At 40.2% G+C, this 20,125-nt stretch overlaps 1 protein-coding gene across 3 annotated transcripts in view; it reads right to left on the reverse strand.

Annotated features, from left to right (window-relative positions):
• The window catches only part of LOC148876227 (serine/threonine-protein kinase STY46-like), a 64,262-nt gene extending 46,009 nt beyond the window's left edge, over nt 1-18,253 (reverse strand). For 2 of the 3 annotated variants that reach the window (XM_088966356.1, XM_088966355.1), the window contains exons 1-5: nt 17,541-18,253; nt 16,980-17,094; nt 14,128-14,237; nt 13,797-13,916; nt 13,014-13,086 (exon numbers count right to left, since the gene is read on the reverse strand). In XM_088966356.1, the coding sequence (XP_088822482.1) occupies nt 13,014-13,086; nt 13,797-13,916; nt 14,128-14,237; nt 16,980-17,094; nt 17,541-17,722 (600 nt within the window). In that variant the 5' untranslated portion in view covers nt 17,723-18,253. The remainder of the gene's footprint in view (nt 1-13,013; nt 13,087-13,796; nt 13,917-14,127; nt 14,238-16,979; nt 17,095-17,540) is intronic. The other variant, XM_088966357.1, reaches the window with a different exon arrangement.
• Nucleotides 18,254-20,125: the final 1,872 nt, after the last annotated feature.

Consider the following 20,125-nt stretch of genomic DNA (forward strand, 5'->3'; position numbering starts at 1 on the left):
ACAAGGGATATTTTCTCTTTCCCAGAGAGGAGGTGATATGAGCAAAACAGGTTAGATAGGCTGGTCATATGGTTTGATGCACCAGAATCAATAATCCAAGGGATTTTATGATTACCTGAAGCTAAAGCATGATTCGCAAAAGCACAAGTACCCGAGTGAGCAAATGCCGATGAAAATGATGTACTGTTAGAAGAGTGAGTTGAAGAAACCGTAGCTTCCAGGTGATTTAGGAGCCTCCCATACTTCTCAAAATCCAGCTTCATTGCAGCCAACTGTTCAATAGTTGATTTTTCTTCGCTTTCCTTACTTTCCCCCTTCAGGCACTGTAGCAGCATTAGCAGTCTTGGATTTTCCCACCTGATTGCCCTTCTTAGGGTTATTATTGTTCTTAAACCTATTAGGAAAAAGTTCAGGATGAAGCTTCCAGCAGGTGTCCTTTGTATGCCATGGTTTCTTGCAATATTCACACATCTACTCTCTTTTCTCAGTAGGGCCCTTCGGTTTCATTCCCATATGTGAAAATTGTTCTGTAGATGGACTCTGCAACTGCACCTGCCGCCTACTCTCCTCACTACTTATCATAGCATATGCTTGTGAAAAAGTAACCTCATCCTTGGCCAAAATGTTATGTCTGATAATATCAAACTCAGGGTTGAGTCCAGTGAGAAACTCAAACACCCTATTTCTCTCCACTAGCTTTCTATACATTTCAGCATCCTTTTTACTCTCTCATACCACTGTCTCCATAACATCAATTTCCTGCCATAGGGATTTTAGTATAGAGTAGTAGATTGCCACACTCTTCTCCCCCTATCTCAGGTTCTTCACATCACTTTTCAATTTGTATGCTCTGGCTACATTCAATTTCTGTGAATAGGTCTTAGTTACATTGTCCCACATCTCCTTAGCCGATGACATCCAGAGATAGTGCTAACTTATATGGGGTTGCATAGAGTTGACTAACCATCCTATAACAGTATAGTTCTCTTGCACCCATTTTTCAAATTCAAAGTCTGTCTCTTCGGGTTTCACCTTAATGTCTGTGAGATACCCGAGTTTTCCTCTACTACAAACATAGATTTTTATAGATTGTGACAAGCAAGATAGTTCGTCCCATCTAGCTTAATTGTGGTAAAACCAGTCAAAACAGAATCTACTGAAGCAGGTCCAGAAACTGGCACCTGCTTAAACTCACTTCCGTATGCCTCCATTAATCAAACGGAACTCAAAGAACAGAAAATTTTGACTATGTAAACTTACTTGAAGTCAAACCAGAACTTGGGTGCTTGAAAAACTAGGGTTTTGCTCCGTCCAGTAGATGGGAGGAAGAGAGAAGACACCGTCACACCTACCAGACTAACCCAAACTCTTCCAAACCTAAATCGCCCTCCTTTAGCAGTCACAAGACACCTTCCAAGCATAGAGCGCCACACCCAAGCTTCACCTTTCCTGGTAACTTCGAAAATCTCTAGTCGGCTAGGGTTTTGGGCAACAGCAAAACAACATCACTTCTTGGAAAAATCTGGCCAGAACTAAACTCTCCAAACCCTTCTACCAACTAGGCAAGTGATTCTCTATACTATAGAGAACCTATCTCTCCATACACTCTCTTGATTCTAGAATGTACAAGAACAAAGAAAAAGAAGGAAGAGGAACTGAACCTGCTTTGATAACAGGATGTAAATCAGTCCTCTAATATCAAGATTAAACTTAGTGATTAGCAAAATAGCACGGATCTGAATAACTGTATAAGAGAGGAAGATGACGAGGGTAGAATTTATCACATTTTTATCCCCAAATATTGTCTTTCATACCTAATTAGTACTTAATTGGACTCATGTCTCTTGTATTTTGATTCAGGGCATGAAAGAAAGCATTAGGAGCAAAGAAAGGCTAATCGGATGGGTTTTTCACAGTTTCGACAACGATCAGTAATCCGGGCCTAACTTTCATATCCGAGCTCCGATTGGGTTGATTCAAGATCCACTGGAAGGATAAGAGATAAAACTACAACTTTCATGTTTTGGGCTTTCGTAGATTCGGCATACATCGAAGTCAAATCCGGCCCCAAAGATGGAGCACTTTCGTAGTGAGGCCCAATTCCCATCTGAAGCCCATTTCGCAGAAGAACATTGAGGCAGCCCAACATATTAAAGCAACCCATTCGAACTCAAGAGTTCGAGAGTCCTCTTAGATTTAAACTTTTAAATGTAACTCCAGAAAGATTAAGAAAGGTTTTAGATAAGGAGAGAGGAGAGAAGATATGATAGGATAGGAGGAGTTTGGATCAAGGTTGGATTATCCATTCTTGAGATAACTCCAAGAAATTGTAAGCTATATGAGAGCTGGGCGCACCAGCCTAAGGGGATAACGAATTGCATTGAGCAATCAGTCAAGAAAGGAGAAAATAAGTCAAGAAACAGAGGAAAGGTGATCAAGAATTCAAGAAACTTCAAAAAGAAGGTGGCAGCAAGAAGAGGAGATCTTAGCACCATGGGCGAATTCAGAGTTCTATCTTTCCCTTTGTTTGCTTTAATTCTCTTATCATGAACTGATTTGTTTCTTGCTAGGGTTGCGGAAAGCCTAACCATGTTAATGAATATATTTTTATCTTTATGATTTATCCAAATTGTGATTTCCATATAGTCTATGAATTATTGTGCTTAATGCAATTAAGAGCTTGGCCACCTCTTAATTGATTTGTGTTATGTGAATGAATCAAGAGAGGAATTCACATAATCAACTGAATAATTCATAGTGTGAATTGAATGGTATATAGAGATATATATACATAATTCATCTGAACTTAATGGTTTTTCTTGGACTTAATGCATTTCCATCTTGAGAGCTCTACTCGAGAGATCGAAGGGTTACCTGATGGACGTAGTTTTAGTATATCTCGAGAGAGAATATTAAATAAAATTGGAAAGACCTCAGCTTATGGGAATGACAAATAATCTTGGTTAATCGAATCCATTAATATTCATTACATTGGTTAGGTGGACCTAAAAGTCCTAGCGATTTCATCCTTTGCATATTCGGTTAGTGGTCACCCTTGCTTTTATTTTGTTTTGCTAGTTTTTATTTCCAGTAGTTCTTGCTCAAATCTGAATTTTGATTGTCCAAATAATTATGGAAGGCTGTGGGTCTAATACTTATTTTGTTAAATCCCCGTGGGAACGATATTTTTATACTACTTGATAACTAGTGCACTTGCTAGGGTTATATATTTATAGCTATCAAAAGATGGCGAAGAGAAGAGGTAAGAGAAGAAGAAGTCGAATTAATCACCCTTCTCCTCTAACCCTATTTTATTAATCTCTAAAAAATTGATAATGACAAGTATACCCTTAAGTGGGCGGCCAGCTTGGCAGTTACATAAAGAAAATAAAATAAGAACAAATAACAGGCCCATTAAGTGAGGCCCATCAACATAAAATAAAAGATAAAATAAAGGATATCACACGAAAGGCTGTTAGGGCCCATTCGGCCCAGTCTCTTTACAACCATGAAGCTCTGAATCTTAAAGTTTACAGGGCAACTTCAAAACGTATTATTTTGTCTATAACATTAGTTTCTTAGCTTTGTTTAATGATTTGCAACAAGATAATAATTTAAAAAGGTGTGTCTATGCTTCTTTTTTTTTTTTTGATCAATAACACTTTCATTAATTCATCAATAGAAGATTTACAAAAGGAAGACAAACACGCTTATCTTCCAAAAGCAACAAAGAACCTAAAGTTACAGCTTGGCCCAAAAAAGTGAATCCCTTTCTGCCCCTTGTTTAGCTAAACCGTCAACTAGGGAATTAGCCGATCTTTTAACCCAACGTATCTTAACTTCCATCTCCCGCACCAGCCACTTGAATTTCCTCCTCTCATTATTGTACTTCCATAAGCCATTGTGATCTTTAAGCAGCCACCCTATTACCACCTCTGAATCCCCTTCAATTAAGAGTTTCCTGATGTTCAACTCCTTAGCTTTTTAAACTCCTTCCATAACTGCAAAGATCTTTAGCTCTAAGGGAGTCACCCACTCCAATTGAGCCTGAGAACATGGCAGAAATGACCCCATTTCCATCCCTAAAAACACCCCCAATCCCCGATTGTCTCGGATTTCCCCTACTACACCCATCAAAGTTTAGTTTGATGAACCCACTAGGTGGAGGGTGAAGGGATAGGATATCCATCACATGGACGCCCAAAGATTGCAGAATAAGGGGGGTGAATTTCAAAAATTTTTTCTCTCTCTTCAACTAGGAATCGCATTCCCTATTTAGAAAATCTTATTTTCAATGATCATTCTTGAACCATAAACTGAACCAGATCTGAACCAAAAGGAGTAGGAAAGGATTATACCTGATACGGAGAAACAGTATCTCCCAATGGAGGTGTTCATGCCCAAGGAAGGATCCAAAATCTGCTCCCACTGAAAATGGTGCAGTGCAGGATGGAGCGGAATCCGCAATGTTCTTCCAAAAGAACTTGACCCTTTGCAAGAATCAACAGGATGGCTTGTGAATACAGCTCCAATCAATCTTTTCTCCAAAAGATTGGTATTAAGATCAAATCTTGATTACTCCTGCAGAGAGTAGGAGGTCGAACTGCTGGAGGCAGCGGCTGCAGGAAGGAGGCGGCAAGAGAGTATTCGCAGGGTGCAGAATTCTCTCTTGTGATTTCAGCTCTGAAGACAAGAATGTATTGGTTGCATGTCAAAAGGCTGCCGCCCCCTCCTCCTTTTATAATCTTAAAGAGATCAGCTCCTAATCCCATTAAGAGTTGCTGATCCAAATCATATTTGGTTAGAAGTCCCTTTAAGTGATAAGGGATAATCCTTATCTTATCTGTAGATCAGATCAGCCATCTCCTAATCTAATTAGAAGGCTTCCAAATCTAAATCTTATTTAGATCTTGGATTCTCTAAGTGGATAGGGTCTGAGCCCAATCCTATCAGCTGATCTATCTCAGAATTCGCCCCTTTTTTAATTGACTGATCAAATCAGCCTAATTCGAAATGGGCTTAAGGCCCATTTAAGGTTATGTACTCACTTAGCCTTCCAAACTGTTGCCCAGTTGGGCTTCCTTGTATGGTGTGAGACCCAAACATTGATCTACACATCAGCCACATGGGTTCAGCCCAGCCTCTGTTATACGGCCTGGCCAAATACACTGTTATGGACAGTGCACCCTCTGAAACCCATCTTATGGGCTCTATGGGCCCAACACTTACCCTAAGTGGTCCCTGGGCCAAGCCACCTTGTAACACCCAGGGACTGTGAGTAGATGCAGAATTTGCCCATCAAGTATTATCATCAATGGTCGTACACTTAACCTCTCAGCCCATAATGATCACACACTGCCCGATAAGAGAGGACTTCTCCCTCGACTGCAAGGAACAGTGTTGCACTCTCTACTTATATGGATCCCGGGAATTAAAACATTTTGCAAATCATTTCGAAACCATAATATATATACTTTTATATCTCATATAAAATATATTTTTCAAAACAAATCTCAACGATTGAAATCGGCTGCCGGCAGTCTTGGTTTCCATCAGTGAGTGCATCCCCGATCATTACCTTTGTCTGACAAAGGGGCTGATCCTGTCACTATGATCACTCACTTAGATGAATTCTCAGACTGTCCCAACATATCCAGGTTTTGACCCCCGCCAAAGATCTCACTGATTGGTATATCAAAGACAGCCCAATCCGACACCTAGTGCAATATCATAATCGAGTCTAGGGGTCGGGTGTAACTTTCCAGTTTTGCCCATCAATCTCCAAGGTCCAGGGCAATACTGGAAATCTGGTCCAGTTCATAGATTCAATTAATCCTACATTGTATGTGCCTAGGGTCTCACCCTGGCAGCTGAGACAGGCCACCCCAACCGACTTGGTGGCACCACATTGTCAGCCTTGTCGAGATAGGTCTCCCCAGACCGACCCACTGGCTGTGAACATTCTAAACTAACATGAATCTCATTAAGTGTCCATTTTAAGGGTATTATACAGAAACATACAAAGGGAACATGAATCAAATATGCACTTTTATTCATTTACAATAAACTCATAAAGCACATCATTCTAATTGAAGCTAAGGGCATACAAAACTGTCTAACAGAGAGGTCCAAGCCACACTCATTACTGATTTAGTATGTGTGCAACTTGCAATTTCACCCCACTTCCTCAACATGTCATCCACAGTGTAATCTGTGAAAAGCTCCAAAGATTTCAGCCACTGTACCGCCCTAATATGAATGATAGCTCTCAGATCTGCTGCTCCTCTCTGAGATGGATTAGCAGATAGGATAGGGTCTTGACCCTATCACCTCAAAGAGTCTAGATCTGAATGTGATTCAGATCTAGAAACCTCCTAATGAGATTAGGAGAAAGTTGATGTAATCTTCAGATAAGATAAGGGTTTATCCTTATCACCTAAAGAGAAGGTTGATCCAAATATGATTTAGATAAGCAGCTCCTAATCTTTTAGGTTAACAAAAGAAGGAGGGGGCGGCAGCCTTTAGAAGAGACACACATTCACATCCTCTTCAGTGCTGAAATCACAGAAGGAAGAATCAAGCATTCCTGCAGAATTCTTTCTTGCCACCTCCCTGTTCTTGCCGCCCCTATTTTCTAGTTCGATCTCCAGTTGTGGGAGAAGTCAAGATTCGATCTTGACATCAATTCTTTGAGAAAGAATTGATAGGAAGTTGTGCTCACGTGCCATCCTATTGATTCTTGCGAAGGACAGAGTTCTTGGAGAAGAACGCTGCTGATTCTGCTCCATCCTGCACTTCGCCATCTTCAGTGGGAGCAATCTTTGGATCCTTCCTTGGGCATGAACACCTTCCTTGGGGGATACTATTTCTCCGTATCAGGTATAATCTTCTCCCACTCCTTTTGGTTCAGATCTGGTTCAGTTTATGATTCAAGAATGATCCTTGAAAATATGATTTTCTAAATAGGGAATGCGATTCCCAATTCAAGGGAGAGAAAAATTTTTGAAATTCGCCCCCTTATTCCGCAATCTTTGGGCGTCCATACGATGGATCTCTCATCCCTTCACTAACATCCGCCAATTCTTCCCACAACTCCTTTCTCTTTCTGTAGTCATTCGGTCCGTAAACATTTGTGAGAACCCATGTAAAATCACGCTCAAGCTGCTTAAACTTCACGGAAACCGAGAACTTTCCGATCAACTTCTCCAGGCCTTCAACCACATCCCTCTTCCACATTGTTACAATCCCCCCGGATGCACCCCAAGAGGGAGCAGCCACCCAACTGACCCCCTAGCATTCCATACACTCCGTGCCCAATTGTTATTAAACTTCATTCTCTTAGACTCTTGCAACAGCACAATGTCTAGGTCAAACCGTTTTATTACCTCTTTTATTGTCGCTCTCTTCCTTGCACTCCCAATTCCCTTCACATTTCAACTGAGGATCTTCATTCCACTTCTTATTTAAACCCCTTGCCACTTTCCACTACTTTCCTCCTTTCCTCCTATCTCCTTTTACCCCGAGATTGTTGTCTCCTACATCTCTCTTCAATCTCTCTACTTCACTCAATCTCCTCTTCTTTGTTCTAATCTCCTTCTTCCTCTTCTATAAACTTTCTTTCAACACATTCAAATCTTCCAACCTACAACCCAACTTCTCTATAAATTCAGCTAGAAAGTCTTCTCTCACCGAGTCCTCCACCCCTACCCTTCCTACAGAAACCCCTCCATCTCTAACCATCTGCTCGTTCTTCCTCTCCCCTGGTCCCACCTTTGTTCTTTCCTCTCCATCCAACCTCCCTCTCCTATTACTTCCCTCCTTCCCTATTCCTTTCCCTCCATCTCTACCCTCAAACCTTCCCCTCCTCTCCACTAGCCCCTCCCCTCTTCCTTCCTCACCTTCCCTCCTCCAAATCAATTTTCCTTCCACTTCCTTAAACACATTTTCAATGATTTCCCACACTTTTTCACTCCTAAACCTTCCTTCCCTCACCTTCCCACTTTCCTTCATCCCCTTCTCCCCCTCCTCGAAGAACCCGCCTTCTAGCACGGTTGCATACTCATGGGCTACAGGACATGGAACAGAAACGGAATCTAGAACCAAAGACACAGGAGACACATTAGTAGCACAAACCGAATTCACTGGGTTACCTGGGATTGGTGGACTAGCTAGAAAAGGATTGCTCCCGACCTCCCTCTCATGTTCTAGAGGTTGGTAAGCATCTGTCTCCCTCGGTTGGTTGGGAAGTATTTCTGTCCTTTGGCCAACCTGGTGATCTTTCCCCTCTACCCTTGGTTCACCCCTAGATGGTGTTCCTGCTCAGCTTCATGTTCTCCCGGTTTACCCCTTCTAATAATCCTTGCACACTCTGTAATCTTGGAAATGAGTTGACTCGATTGCAACCTACACCCTGAAATAAGCTAGCAATATTCCACCCATCCACGTCACCACCAGCACAACTACCTTCGTCGTTTACACTACCCACGCTAGTACCATCAGCAGAAAGGTCCTCCGCTTCTTCATCTCCTTCACTGCACTGCGCCCATCCTTCATCCTTCACTTCCCTCTCTTCAGTTCTGTCCCTATCGAATCTTGGATTCAGCCTTTTTGAGGAGCGTCACAGTTGGCTATCCTCCTCCAAACATCGTCAGGAAACCCACTGCAACACCGGTTTCTTCTCCAGCTTCCATCGCTACGCACAAGCCCCCTCCCCCTTCTCACGACTTGGGACGATGATAGACCATTAGCACTATCTATCAGCGCCCCAAGGGAAGCCCCTTTGCCCCGACCCACATGATGACTTAAGTTATCATGTAGGTCCTTCAACCGGATCCCCCTTTCGGTGTTACGCCCACCCAACCCGCCCACGTGACCTTTTAATTTGTCACGTGAGCCCTTCCACTTTTGTCCCGGCTCAACCTTCACCCCGCCCAACCCACCCACCACCTTCAACAGCTCAGACCAACCCTTTCGGCTCCCCAACCCACCCTGCCCTTTCGCCATGTCAGCAAATGAAGAGAATCCCGCCATTAACTTGCTTAATTCAAACCTATTTGAAAAAATTTCCTTAATGGGATTTCTTGTCATTTGGTTTTCCCCAACCGGCTCAGTAACCCCAAAAAAACCTTGCATCTGCTCCACCTTTTTGACTCCCAACAAACACCCTCCACGTGTCCACCACCCCGCCAGCTCATCATCTTCTACCTTAGGAACACCTCCCCACCACGACCATTCAACTTCAGCAGCCACCCACACCTTGTACCAGGCATCATCCGAGCATTTTTCAATGACCCTCGGCAAGTTCTCATGCCTTACACCAGCAACCTATAACTCCACGGCCCCCAGAAATCGTTTATCAGCTTTCATCAAGATACCTCCCAGACAATGCACAATGTGTTCAAGAACAAAGTTCCGCCAAAGGTGAAATGGAAGGCCTACAAGCTTCATCCAGACACAACCATCTTGGACTTCGACTTCATTGCAAAATGGACTCCAGTTCTAAACCTGTATCAGAACTCCATCCACCACTACTGCTTTAAAACTTTGCTCCCGGTCGCCTACATCAAGCACAACTTTCGTCTCTGCAAAAGGGAACAACAAAGCTTCACTCCCAGATCCTAACTCCCCTGCCACTGTACACAGAACCCTTCTCCAGTCTGCCATTCCTCTATCGGCCACTAAAACCCTTCTTTTCTTCCACTCATCCTTCCCTGCTCCTACCATTAATCTTCGAGGACTAGACGCGCAAGCAACCACCACTTCAGTCGAAGTGCCTTGCACTTCTACGCTCCCAGAGGAACTAAACGAAACTGCCCCTTCCTGAGCTTTTTTACCCTGGTCTTTGGAATTTTGACCAGTTCTCTTCACCCCTCTGCTCTCTTCACTTCCAAGGCTACAAGAAAAGACTGTGGCACCTTCACAAAATCCATCCACCCTTTCCGTAGCCTCCCTTCTGGCACACACAGTAGTTGCTTTCCACTTATTCCAAAAAACTCCACCACAGAGATAAACCAACCCTTTCTGTTTCTTTTCAATTCTGTTACATATTTCTTACCTGGTACAGCCAAAGAATTTGTCCATCCAATCACCTTACCAGAGTTGATAGCCCCATCTATGAAGCCTTTCAACCAGACTAAGACCTCCTTTGACACCAAAGCCCTGTTATTCTCTCTGATTTTCAAAACATCCTCACCTTTGATCCTTTCCTCTTCGAACTTGAAAGTCTTGGCTTCGATCGACACCTCAGACCTCCACCTTCCTACTACTCTAAACCTGCCCTTGTCCATTCCACCTTCCTCAACCCTCGACCCCAGAAGAGAGACCACAGTTCTCATTATAATTACATTTGGGTTTTCCCCAGCATTCAGTAAGTGTCAGCTTGTAATCTAAAATGGAGCCATCACGCTTGTTTTTTTATTTCATAAAATATCTTTCTATATTTTGCATATTTCAAAACGTTTCCACCATGTCTATAATTTTTACAATATTTCCATACGATATTTCCGACATTTCCGACATGTTTCTTATATTAGGATAACCGACATTTCCACCAACATCGACATTCTAAACCTTGTTACTCAGTCTAGGAGCATGGAGGACAGAGGGTAGGGAAATGGTATTGGTTATCTTGACAAACCCTTTCCTAGCAATGGGAACATGTGATCCATCAGCTGTGGAAACTCTATCTTTGCCAAAGCTGAGGTGGAATGAGGAGAAAATGGTGAAAATGTTGGTCATATGCTCTGAGGCTCCTAAATCTATAATCCAAGGGGGTCCCTCCTTACATGTAATGGAAACATAGTTTGCAATGGCATGTAAACTACCTGTATGTACAAAAGAAGTAGAATGGATACCTCCTGATCCACCTGTACCTTGCTATCCACTTGATAATGTGTTAGGGCTGACTATATCTCTCTGATTTAGTAACTGCCCATATCTCTCCAATTCGGCCCTTACTGCAGTTGTTGCAACAAACTCTAGGGAAATTGTAGTAGATGGTCCTAATAAGCCACCAGTCACTGCCATATTCACATTTCCCCTCTTGTTTCTGAGTCGACTCGGCACAAGGTGAGGGTAAAGCTTCCAGCAAGTATCTCCGGTATGTTTCGGCTTCTTACAGTAGTCACGGTTCAAATCCTTCTTATCTCCCTTCCTAAGTTCATTTCCACCCTTGTCTCCACTCTGCTTAGGTATCACTGTGCTAACCATAGCTAACTGCTCGAGACCCAGGTTCCTCATCATCACATTCCTCCTATTCTCCTCTCCTAACACAAAGGCATATGCCTGAGTTACATTATCGCTGGAAAGAATATGATGTCATGCAACGTCATACTCGGGGTTAAGTCCAGCCAGAAACTCAAAAACCATATTCTTCTCTACCAATTTCTAATAAGTTGTTGCATCCTTGCTACTTTCCCAAACCACAGTCTCCAAATAATCTATCTCTTGCCATAGCAATAAATAGCAACAGATTTATCTCCCTATCTGGTAGCAATTACCCGGTTTCTCAACCAGTAGGCTCTAGCAACATTCTCATTCTGTGAATAGGTTTCTACAACTCCATCCCAAATCTCCTTAGTTGTGTTAGCCCATAGAAAATTTTTACTTATATGGGGCAACATGGAATTAAACAGCCAAGTCATTACCATATAGTTCTCCTATACCCATCGGGAGTAGTTAGTTTCGGGTTTCTTTTCCTCACCGGTGAGATACCCCAATTTCCCACAAGCACCAATGGCCATCTTTGCAGATTGTGACCACTCTAAGTAGTTTGTACCATCTAACTTAGAGTGATGGTTCCAGCCCCAAAGAGGTCTCCAACACCTCCTCTCCCTTGTCCCATCTCACTTCCCAGTTTGTTTCAACTCCACAGCCCTCCATAACTCCCAAAAAGGGTCGGGAAATCAACTTGAGATGAAAAAAGAAGTATTTACTTCCTTCAGACACCTCAAACATCCTTCTGGTACCCTAGAAGCTCCTCCCTTCAAAGATTCCTTTTTTCCATGGAAGCAGGAGAAGAGGCTACCACTCCCTCCAGAGGCCTACAAAAAAGGTGGGACTTGAACCGCCCCCTACAAAAATCTTAAAGGAACCCTAGAAAACTAGGGTGCCACTTCCTAGATCAAAACTAAAGAGCCCTACTAAAACATGACTATCCCCTTTCTCCAGTTCTTCCTGATTTTGGTGTAAAACCTTAGACCAACTACAAGTGATTGTAATTCCACCAAAAAATCCAAAAATTAGACTTACCTGAGGTCTTCAACCAGCCCTTCACCTCATCATGCAATCGACCGATCTAGGGTTGCATGATGGAGCAGATCAAGAAGTCTTTAAACTTGCTCTGATACCAAGTAGAAAAGTTTTGATAGTTGTTTCGATATAAACTTTGTGAAAAAGAAAAAAGAAGGGAAAAGTTTCTGCTAGAAAAGAAAAAAAAAGGAGAAATAGAAGAGAATGAGAGGAAGCCAAAAAATCAGATCTGGCCGCCCCTTTCCTTTTAATTTATATACCCATAAAAAGAGTGTACAAGTACAAGTATGCCCTTAGTAAGTCGGCTACTTGTAAGAAGCTAGAAAACACACTTAACATAAACCAATGGGCCTAAGGCCCAATAACTTCCTAAGTTGTGTAAATAAAAATAAATAAAGTCGGCCCAATAACTCAACACAATAGTCAACAGAATAGGAAGAATGTTCCTCCAGAGCTTTCCTTGACATACAACTAAAACAGTTCAATTTTGTTGGTAAGAGGTTGTATTCTTTCAAGAAGTTTTAGAAAGTATGAGACCAGAATAGTCAACAGAATACGAAGAATGTTCCTCCAGAGCTTTCCTTGACATACAACTAAAACAATTCTATTTTGTTGGTAAGTGGTTGTATTCTTTCAAGAAAATGACTGCAACCAAATAAATATCTCAAAACATATGAAAATGAAGTAATTAAATATATTTACATTGAATTAGTTTTCTTCACAAAACAACAAAGAATAGGTGTCATATATGTTCTACAAAATACCTGGCTAAGAAGCTTCGGTTTGTCAACAGTTGAGAATATAACTTCATGTATTGGAACATGTGTAAATTCTGGCCTGCACCATAATATTTTGAAACTAGAACTTATATGCTTCATGTTAAAAATATGTATTATGTAAAAAGCATCTTTATTATTAATATAGAACTTCAGTTCTGCATAATGTTCTGATCATTTCAGCAGAATCATAATTTATGTAGGTTTAAATGTCAAAACCGAACAATTATAGCCATTCCCTTCTAGGCCTATTGCAGTAGCCAAAAACTTGGAACCTCATCCCAGAAGCATGGAAGAACATAAATAACCCCACAACAAAAACCAAGCAAGAAGGAACACCAGGACACTCATATGATCTTACTGCAAGAGCATCCCTACAAATTCTCACCCACACAAGTCTTAGAAGAATCCTGTTCAAAATGAACTCAAATAATCAGCTCAATGAGATGGACTTTTTTCCTGTTTATCGCCCCCCCCCCCCCCCCAAATGCCCACAAAACACAAACACACACACCAAAGACCAAGCAAGAAGGAACACCAGGGCACTCATATGATGTTACTGAAAAAGTATCCCTACAAATCCTCACCCACACAAGTCTTAGAAGAATCCTGTTCAAAATGAACTCAAATAATCAGCTCAATTAGATGGACTTTTTTTCTGTTCATCCCTACTCCCCCTCCCCCCACCAAAAAAACAAAGAAACGAAAAGAAAAGAAAGAAACTGCTATCAATTAGAATCAACAGTTCACAACAACCACCTAAAGGAGTACCTTCCAGAAAAGTTTTCCGTGTTCCCGACATGGTTTTTAACATCCAAATTTAAGTCCTCAAGCTTTGACCAAGGTTCAAATTCAACCTGACAATTCTTATTCCTGCTTATAGAAGTGCCACTAACAAAAATAAAAGATAAAAAGAAAAAGATAAGAGATTAATAAGTGGACACTTAAATCAAATACATTCTGGAAATTTCATTATTAAGAGATGCAGCAAGACCTAAAAAACTCTATCCTGCTTTTTTATCAGTGAACTGTTTTCTGCATATGACATAGAAAGGACCACAATATAAGTTAAATAGATGAAGATTTTTCATAGGTAACATACTTGTCATGTGATGGCTTATCTTCTTTAGGTTTTGCATTACAAGGTGCCTTTGAATCAAATCTTAGAGATGGTTCTAGATCATCAATCTCATCCCCTCTGGTCCTTAGATTCTTCCAAGCATTTAAAAAGAAAAACATCAATAAGAAATCATATAGCAAAGGCTAGCAAAACAATTCAAAAATGTACTTAAGATAGACAAAAAAGATCCAAGGAGGCACTCCTATAGGAGGAAGATTCTAACTAGGGAGTGAGATGTTTGTGGTAGTGGTGGTGGTGGTAGGTGGTTTTCATATAAATAGAGCTATACTAAAAAAAATAGCAAGTTATCAAACACAGATACATGAAATGACAAATTTGAATTAGTAAGGAACTCTTCTGGGCTTCATTGTAATTTACATACACAGCAAAAGGATTAGGTCAGGTTCCAGCCTATTTTGTGGGGTGCAAGGCATGTTGTAGACAACATTCATTTTGTTATTTTAATAAAGTCTTCACTCTTCAGTTACCAATCAAAAAATGAAAATTTTGACATATGAAAACCACATCATAGGCAGCATTATACGGAAAAGACAAAGTGTTAGAAACAAAGAGCTGCCAATAATATAACTAAAAGAATACCAACTGAAACTGTAAACCAGACAAGATGAAGCATAGAAGTAAAAACAAAAGCAAAAGCAAAAACAAAAAACTCAAACAAAGAAATCATTAAGGGCCAACCATGAAACTTATGAAACTTTGTAAAAGGTTTGTCTTTCATAACGAGACTTTACAGAAATCCAGTAAATTGACTACTGTCATGAACATCTAAAGAGAATATTATTGTGCAAGCATCTGAGACAGAAGATACACATACAAAACAAGAAAAACCATGGGGATGGGAACCATAATAGAGAATTGTATGGTAAAGACAGCTCATCAGGTGTTGACAAGAAAAGATTTCAAAGGCTTATTAATAGATCATATTCTAAGGAGATGGGCTTCAGTGGCAAGTTATGCCCATAGACAAAACTGTAGTACTATGGCAAGCTCCACAAATGGACAGACTCAAATTAAACTTTGATGGGTGCAGCCTTGGAAACCCAGCACCCTCAAGAATTGGGGGTGCAGTTAGAGATCACAGTCATAACATTTTTATGAGCCACACAGGACCAAATGGAATTCGAAACTCCTAGACAGCAGAAATACAGACTATCCTTCATGGTCTGAAAATAATGAGATCTCTAGAACATCCTCCGTATTTGGTTCATTTCCTACTAACGAAGTTGCTTCCTTGTCCTTCATTCCTTCTCTTTTGCTGATAAATATTCTTATGCCTTTTTTCATAGTAAACAGTGCCTTTCTTTCTCTAATTTATAAAACTAATTTTCTTTTCTTTGGTATTCTTATGCCTTTTTTCATAGTAAACAGTGCCTTTCTTTCTCTAATTTATAAAACTATTTTTCTTTTCTTTGGTAGAATTATTTATTTCTGACATTTACTGCATATTTATTTTAGAATTTTGTCTTGTGAAGTACTTGAAAGGACAGTGAAAAAATATAGTTATTTTTTGGATCTTTACAAACTTTAATTTAAATGCAGTCAGGTGAGTTAAAACCGATTAATCAAGAGCCAATATACATACAGAACCTAAATGCTGCTCTCGGGCCCTAAACACCATAAAACCAATGTGTTCAAGCAAAAGATAGAATCCCCATTGCTTAATCTTTAGATATATATATATATATATATATATATATATAAAGATTGCAACCCAAGCTGGACCTGGACAAAAAAAAACTAGGCCCAAGCCTGGAATTTCCTATCCAGGCTAAGAATGATGATCCCTGCCCCCTATCCTTCCATTCCTTCATCTTTCTTCTTTCTTCCCTATTTGTTCCTTCTATTTTTGGAATAACCACAATTAGAGCATATTTTAAGCTCCTGCAAGGATTGCAATTCAAACAACAAGATGGTCTCAGAATTCATGCCTATGTAGCCGCCTGACCTTGAGTTCCATACAAGCATCAAACTTAGTGAGGTTGGAGGCAACATGTCAACAATCAAATTATTATCATCATTATCACCATCTAAGCCTTGTCCCAACCATGTCAAGAATTAAATAAATCTAACAATATATTTGTTACAATGCTAACTAGATGTTAGCATAGAAAGGCATATATTTGTTACGTAAATTCCAGATGACAAAAGTATATACAAGACTATGTAATATATTGAAGGTTTCTTTTGCAAGGATACTTGAAGATGAAAATTGAACGTGTCCTAAGAAATGGCTGATATGCATAACATGCATGATGCAACCTGCAATGCTAGACATATGAGAAAAGAAATTCTTCATGTTTAATTAGCATTATTATAGCAATATAATCAACTTTACTCAGTAAACTCTTTAACTATTTGATCAAACTCTTTTGTTTCCATTTCCAACGTTCCTAAATTTGAGATGATCTTTTTAGGTTGAATTTCTAAAATAAGGTCATCCTATGTGGTCAGGAAAGACCCATCCTGAAGAACCTAGCCATTCTTGAGCATTCCCGTTTCTCTACAATCAAAATGATGGTGTAGAGATATCATAAAAACACTTATCCGGATGCTCAACCTGGATAATGTCCTTATGGATTTCCCATTATCTAACAAAATCTACAACTAGGGACCAAATGAACGTGGGAAAACAGTCTTGTCACATTCTTTAAGAAATGAAATCTACAACTAAATGCAGCTTTAATTGATAAGCACTAAACTTTCAACTTTCAACAAACCAGAACATGTAAGTCCAACCACCCACCACCCGTGCTAAATTCAAACTGGGTGCAGATCTTTGGCTATCAGATAATTGAACTAATGAGAAGCAGTACCTCCAAGAAACGGACATGGAAGACAGGTTGCCTTTCTGGGTCCTTTGCCTGAGCAAGAAGCTTTTGATGTATCAAGACATCTTCCACTCTATCCATATTAACATCTAGCGCATAACTAAAACACAGAACAAGCAACACAATAAGTTTTGGCAGCAAAGGTCGAAGAGTACAACCCAACAACAATCCATGGAACCAGCAAGAAGAAAAATGAAAAGTACAACAGGAACATCAAGACAGAATGAGAAAAACAGAAATTCCACTGACGAGCCTAACAAATAACAACCCAAAACCAGTTTAGATCAAGAAAAGCACACTGAAGCTAAAATTCCACACTTCTCCCTTCCAAATGAGTATATCACTCCATACGATAAACACTCAACACATTGCCCAGCTTTTCCATATGAAAACTCATCCATGTCATCACCAGAAACAGTTCCAACACAAGCAACAAAATCAAGTTTCCACCAAATTCCAATCAAAGCTGCAAAATTTAAAGCCAAACCATGGCCGAGATGGTATTATAATTCAATCTAAAACTCAAATATGACAAACAGCCAATACCTAGCAGGCAAGCGATTAAAATGAGCATCCAGCTGCTCGCGGAGCTCGGGATTACACGTTGCTTCCTCATTCCCACACTCCATCAACCGATTAAACACATCCGTCCTTATATCATACCCACTAAACCCCCCAAAGCTACGCTGAGGAGAAGAGCTCTCTCCAACTCCTTCAAGCAGCTCCATATCTCTTATCTCTTTCTCCCTCTCTCTCTCTCTCTCTCTTCAAATCAAACTAAAACCAATCCTCCCGTCACCAAAAGCAAAATCTGAAAAAAAAAACCCAAGAAACTGATTCCAAATATTTATATATATATATATATATATATATATATATATAAAGAAAAGATCTCAAGAGGTGGAAACAGAGATATGAAGATCGGAAGAGGTCGGTCAGCGACACAACCAAGGGATCTTTGACGGTTGAGAGAATCTGTACACAGGAAAGGTTAGAGATTTCCACAAAGGTACAGGGCTAAATTCGTCCTCACTGCTCTAGCTCATACAAGCTCAAACAGAACGTTAAAAATGTCAGTGTTCAGAGAGCGGTTCGGACAAGCCAACAAATGCAGCTACAGTAGCATAAACAGTCCTATTTTTCTATGTATTTTTGTTTTGTCTGAACTGCTTTTCGAAGTGAAAATGTGAAACCACAAAATGTGGAGTGGATAGGGTTCGTAGAGTTCTGGATAAACTGGGGCTACTGCCAGGTGCCATGAGGCAACAGTCTGCTATGAACTGAATGTAAAGTTGAAAACTGAAAAAGGCCTTTTTAAGTTAATAAAAATTCTGAGAAGGACTGCTATCGAATTTGAAAACTTCTCTTTTTGCGTTGCCGCTTGCCGGTGGTCCGGTGGACGGTGGTGGACAATCGACACAAATCCACAATCGACGTCTCGCACAAAACACCGTTCCTTCCACTCCTGTTAGCCACGTATCGCATACATCATTTTGGGGTGGCTAAATGTGTTATCCGACGTGGCCAAATGATGCTTACGTTACGTGACGTGTTAGTTAACAATTTTCAGGGAATCCTCTCCTTTTGTAAACCACGTGTCAGCTAACAATTTTCTCTACTGAAACAGATTAATCAAGTTTTTGATGAGCTATCCAGTTTTTATTGCCTCCAAATTTTAGACGACACTTTCAGAGAATGAGCTCTGATACCGTGATACGAGAGGTTCTGATATATCACGTGGGCTGTGAAACATGCTCAGACAGTGACTTCAGAGAATGAGAAGGTCAGAAACGGGTTTACCCAGCGGGTGCCCCACAATTATGACTCTAGACTCCGTTGGGTTTCTGGTTTCAGACAGTGACTTCATTGGGTTTCTGGTTTCACACACGCTTACTTGCGGTGGTTTTACTGGATTGAGCTTTGACGTACATACGTGGGCTGTGGGCTCATGGCCCATCTTTTTCAAAAGCAACTCTCATTGAAATATTTTTTACTTTTAATGTTGAAAAATAAAATAGACCAAATGGAACAACGAAGTTGGAGTTAAGTTTTAATATCAGTCCCAATCCACTTCAGCCATTTTTTTCTTTTGCCACGTGGCAAAGTTGTTTTTAATAACTAGGGTTGTTGGGTTGAATTTGTTAGATGTAGGCGGTGTTTGGTATGGCTTATGCTTATTTGATAAGCGGTGTCATGTCATTGCTAAATCAGCATTTATCCCATCATATCAATTCGTACGCATAATTATTGATAAAAGTTGGTCTTGATTTTAAGTTTCTGTCAATGCTTCCTTAAGCATTTATTCATTATTCCACTTATGTGGCGCCCGGCGTCGTACGCATAGGTATTGATAAAAGTTGGTCTTGATTTTAAGTGTGTATCAACGCTTCCCCCAATGGTTAAGCATTTATTCACTATTCCATTAGTGTAGCTCTTAATGGCGTCTAATTGTTAATATACAGTTTATCAATTACTTTTTCTTAGTTTTGAAGACAAATCAAGTACAAACATTTATTTAGTAAACGCAATCAAGACAAATAAGTTATTGAAAAATCAATTGGATAAATGACTTCCAAAAAAAATCAATTTGATAAATGAAATCTTGGCCGACATGGGAAATCAATTCAATTTAGCATCATCTTAATATGGACATTTGAGTTCTCTTTTTCCTAATTATCTTAAGTAAAATAATAAATCATTTTGATTGGAGATTTTTCCTAGAGAGCATTCATTTTTGGGAAATCGAGAGGAGGAAAGTTAGTAAATGGGATTCACAACCCCATTGACCAAGATACCCATGCTCTTTTTTCAGATTAATGTGGGGTCATGGAAAGTTTATTTTCCTAGGTTTCACTCATAGGTGGGTAAGCAACTTTTTCACCCAAGGGGAAGTTGCCAACACTTGGATGGGACAAAAATGCCCCTCTTAATAATGGGTTTTTATGGCTAAAATTGTCATCGATTTATTTACCTTGAAAATAAAAGAACATGGGTAAATGCACTTAATTGGTAAGTTACTTACCAAAAAGTGAACGGAGCCTAGGGTCTGTTCTTTTTTTTTTTTGGATTTTGAAAGGGGGGAAGTTGGTCAATGGGATTTTGGTTCCCATTGACCAAGATATGCATGTTCT

This window comes from Nelumbo lutea, chromosome 1 (assembly GCF_056320005.1).
Source record: "Nelumbo lutea isolate HS-2025 chromosome 1, American lotus-T2T, whole genome shotgun sequence".
NCBI classification, from domain to species: Eukaryota; Viridiplantae; Streptophyta; class Magnoliopsida; order Proteales; family Nelumbonaceae; genus Nelumbo; species Nelumbo lutea.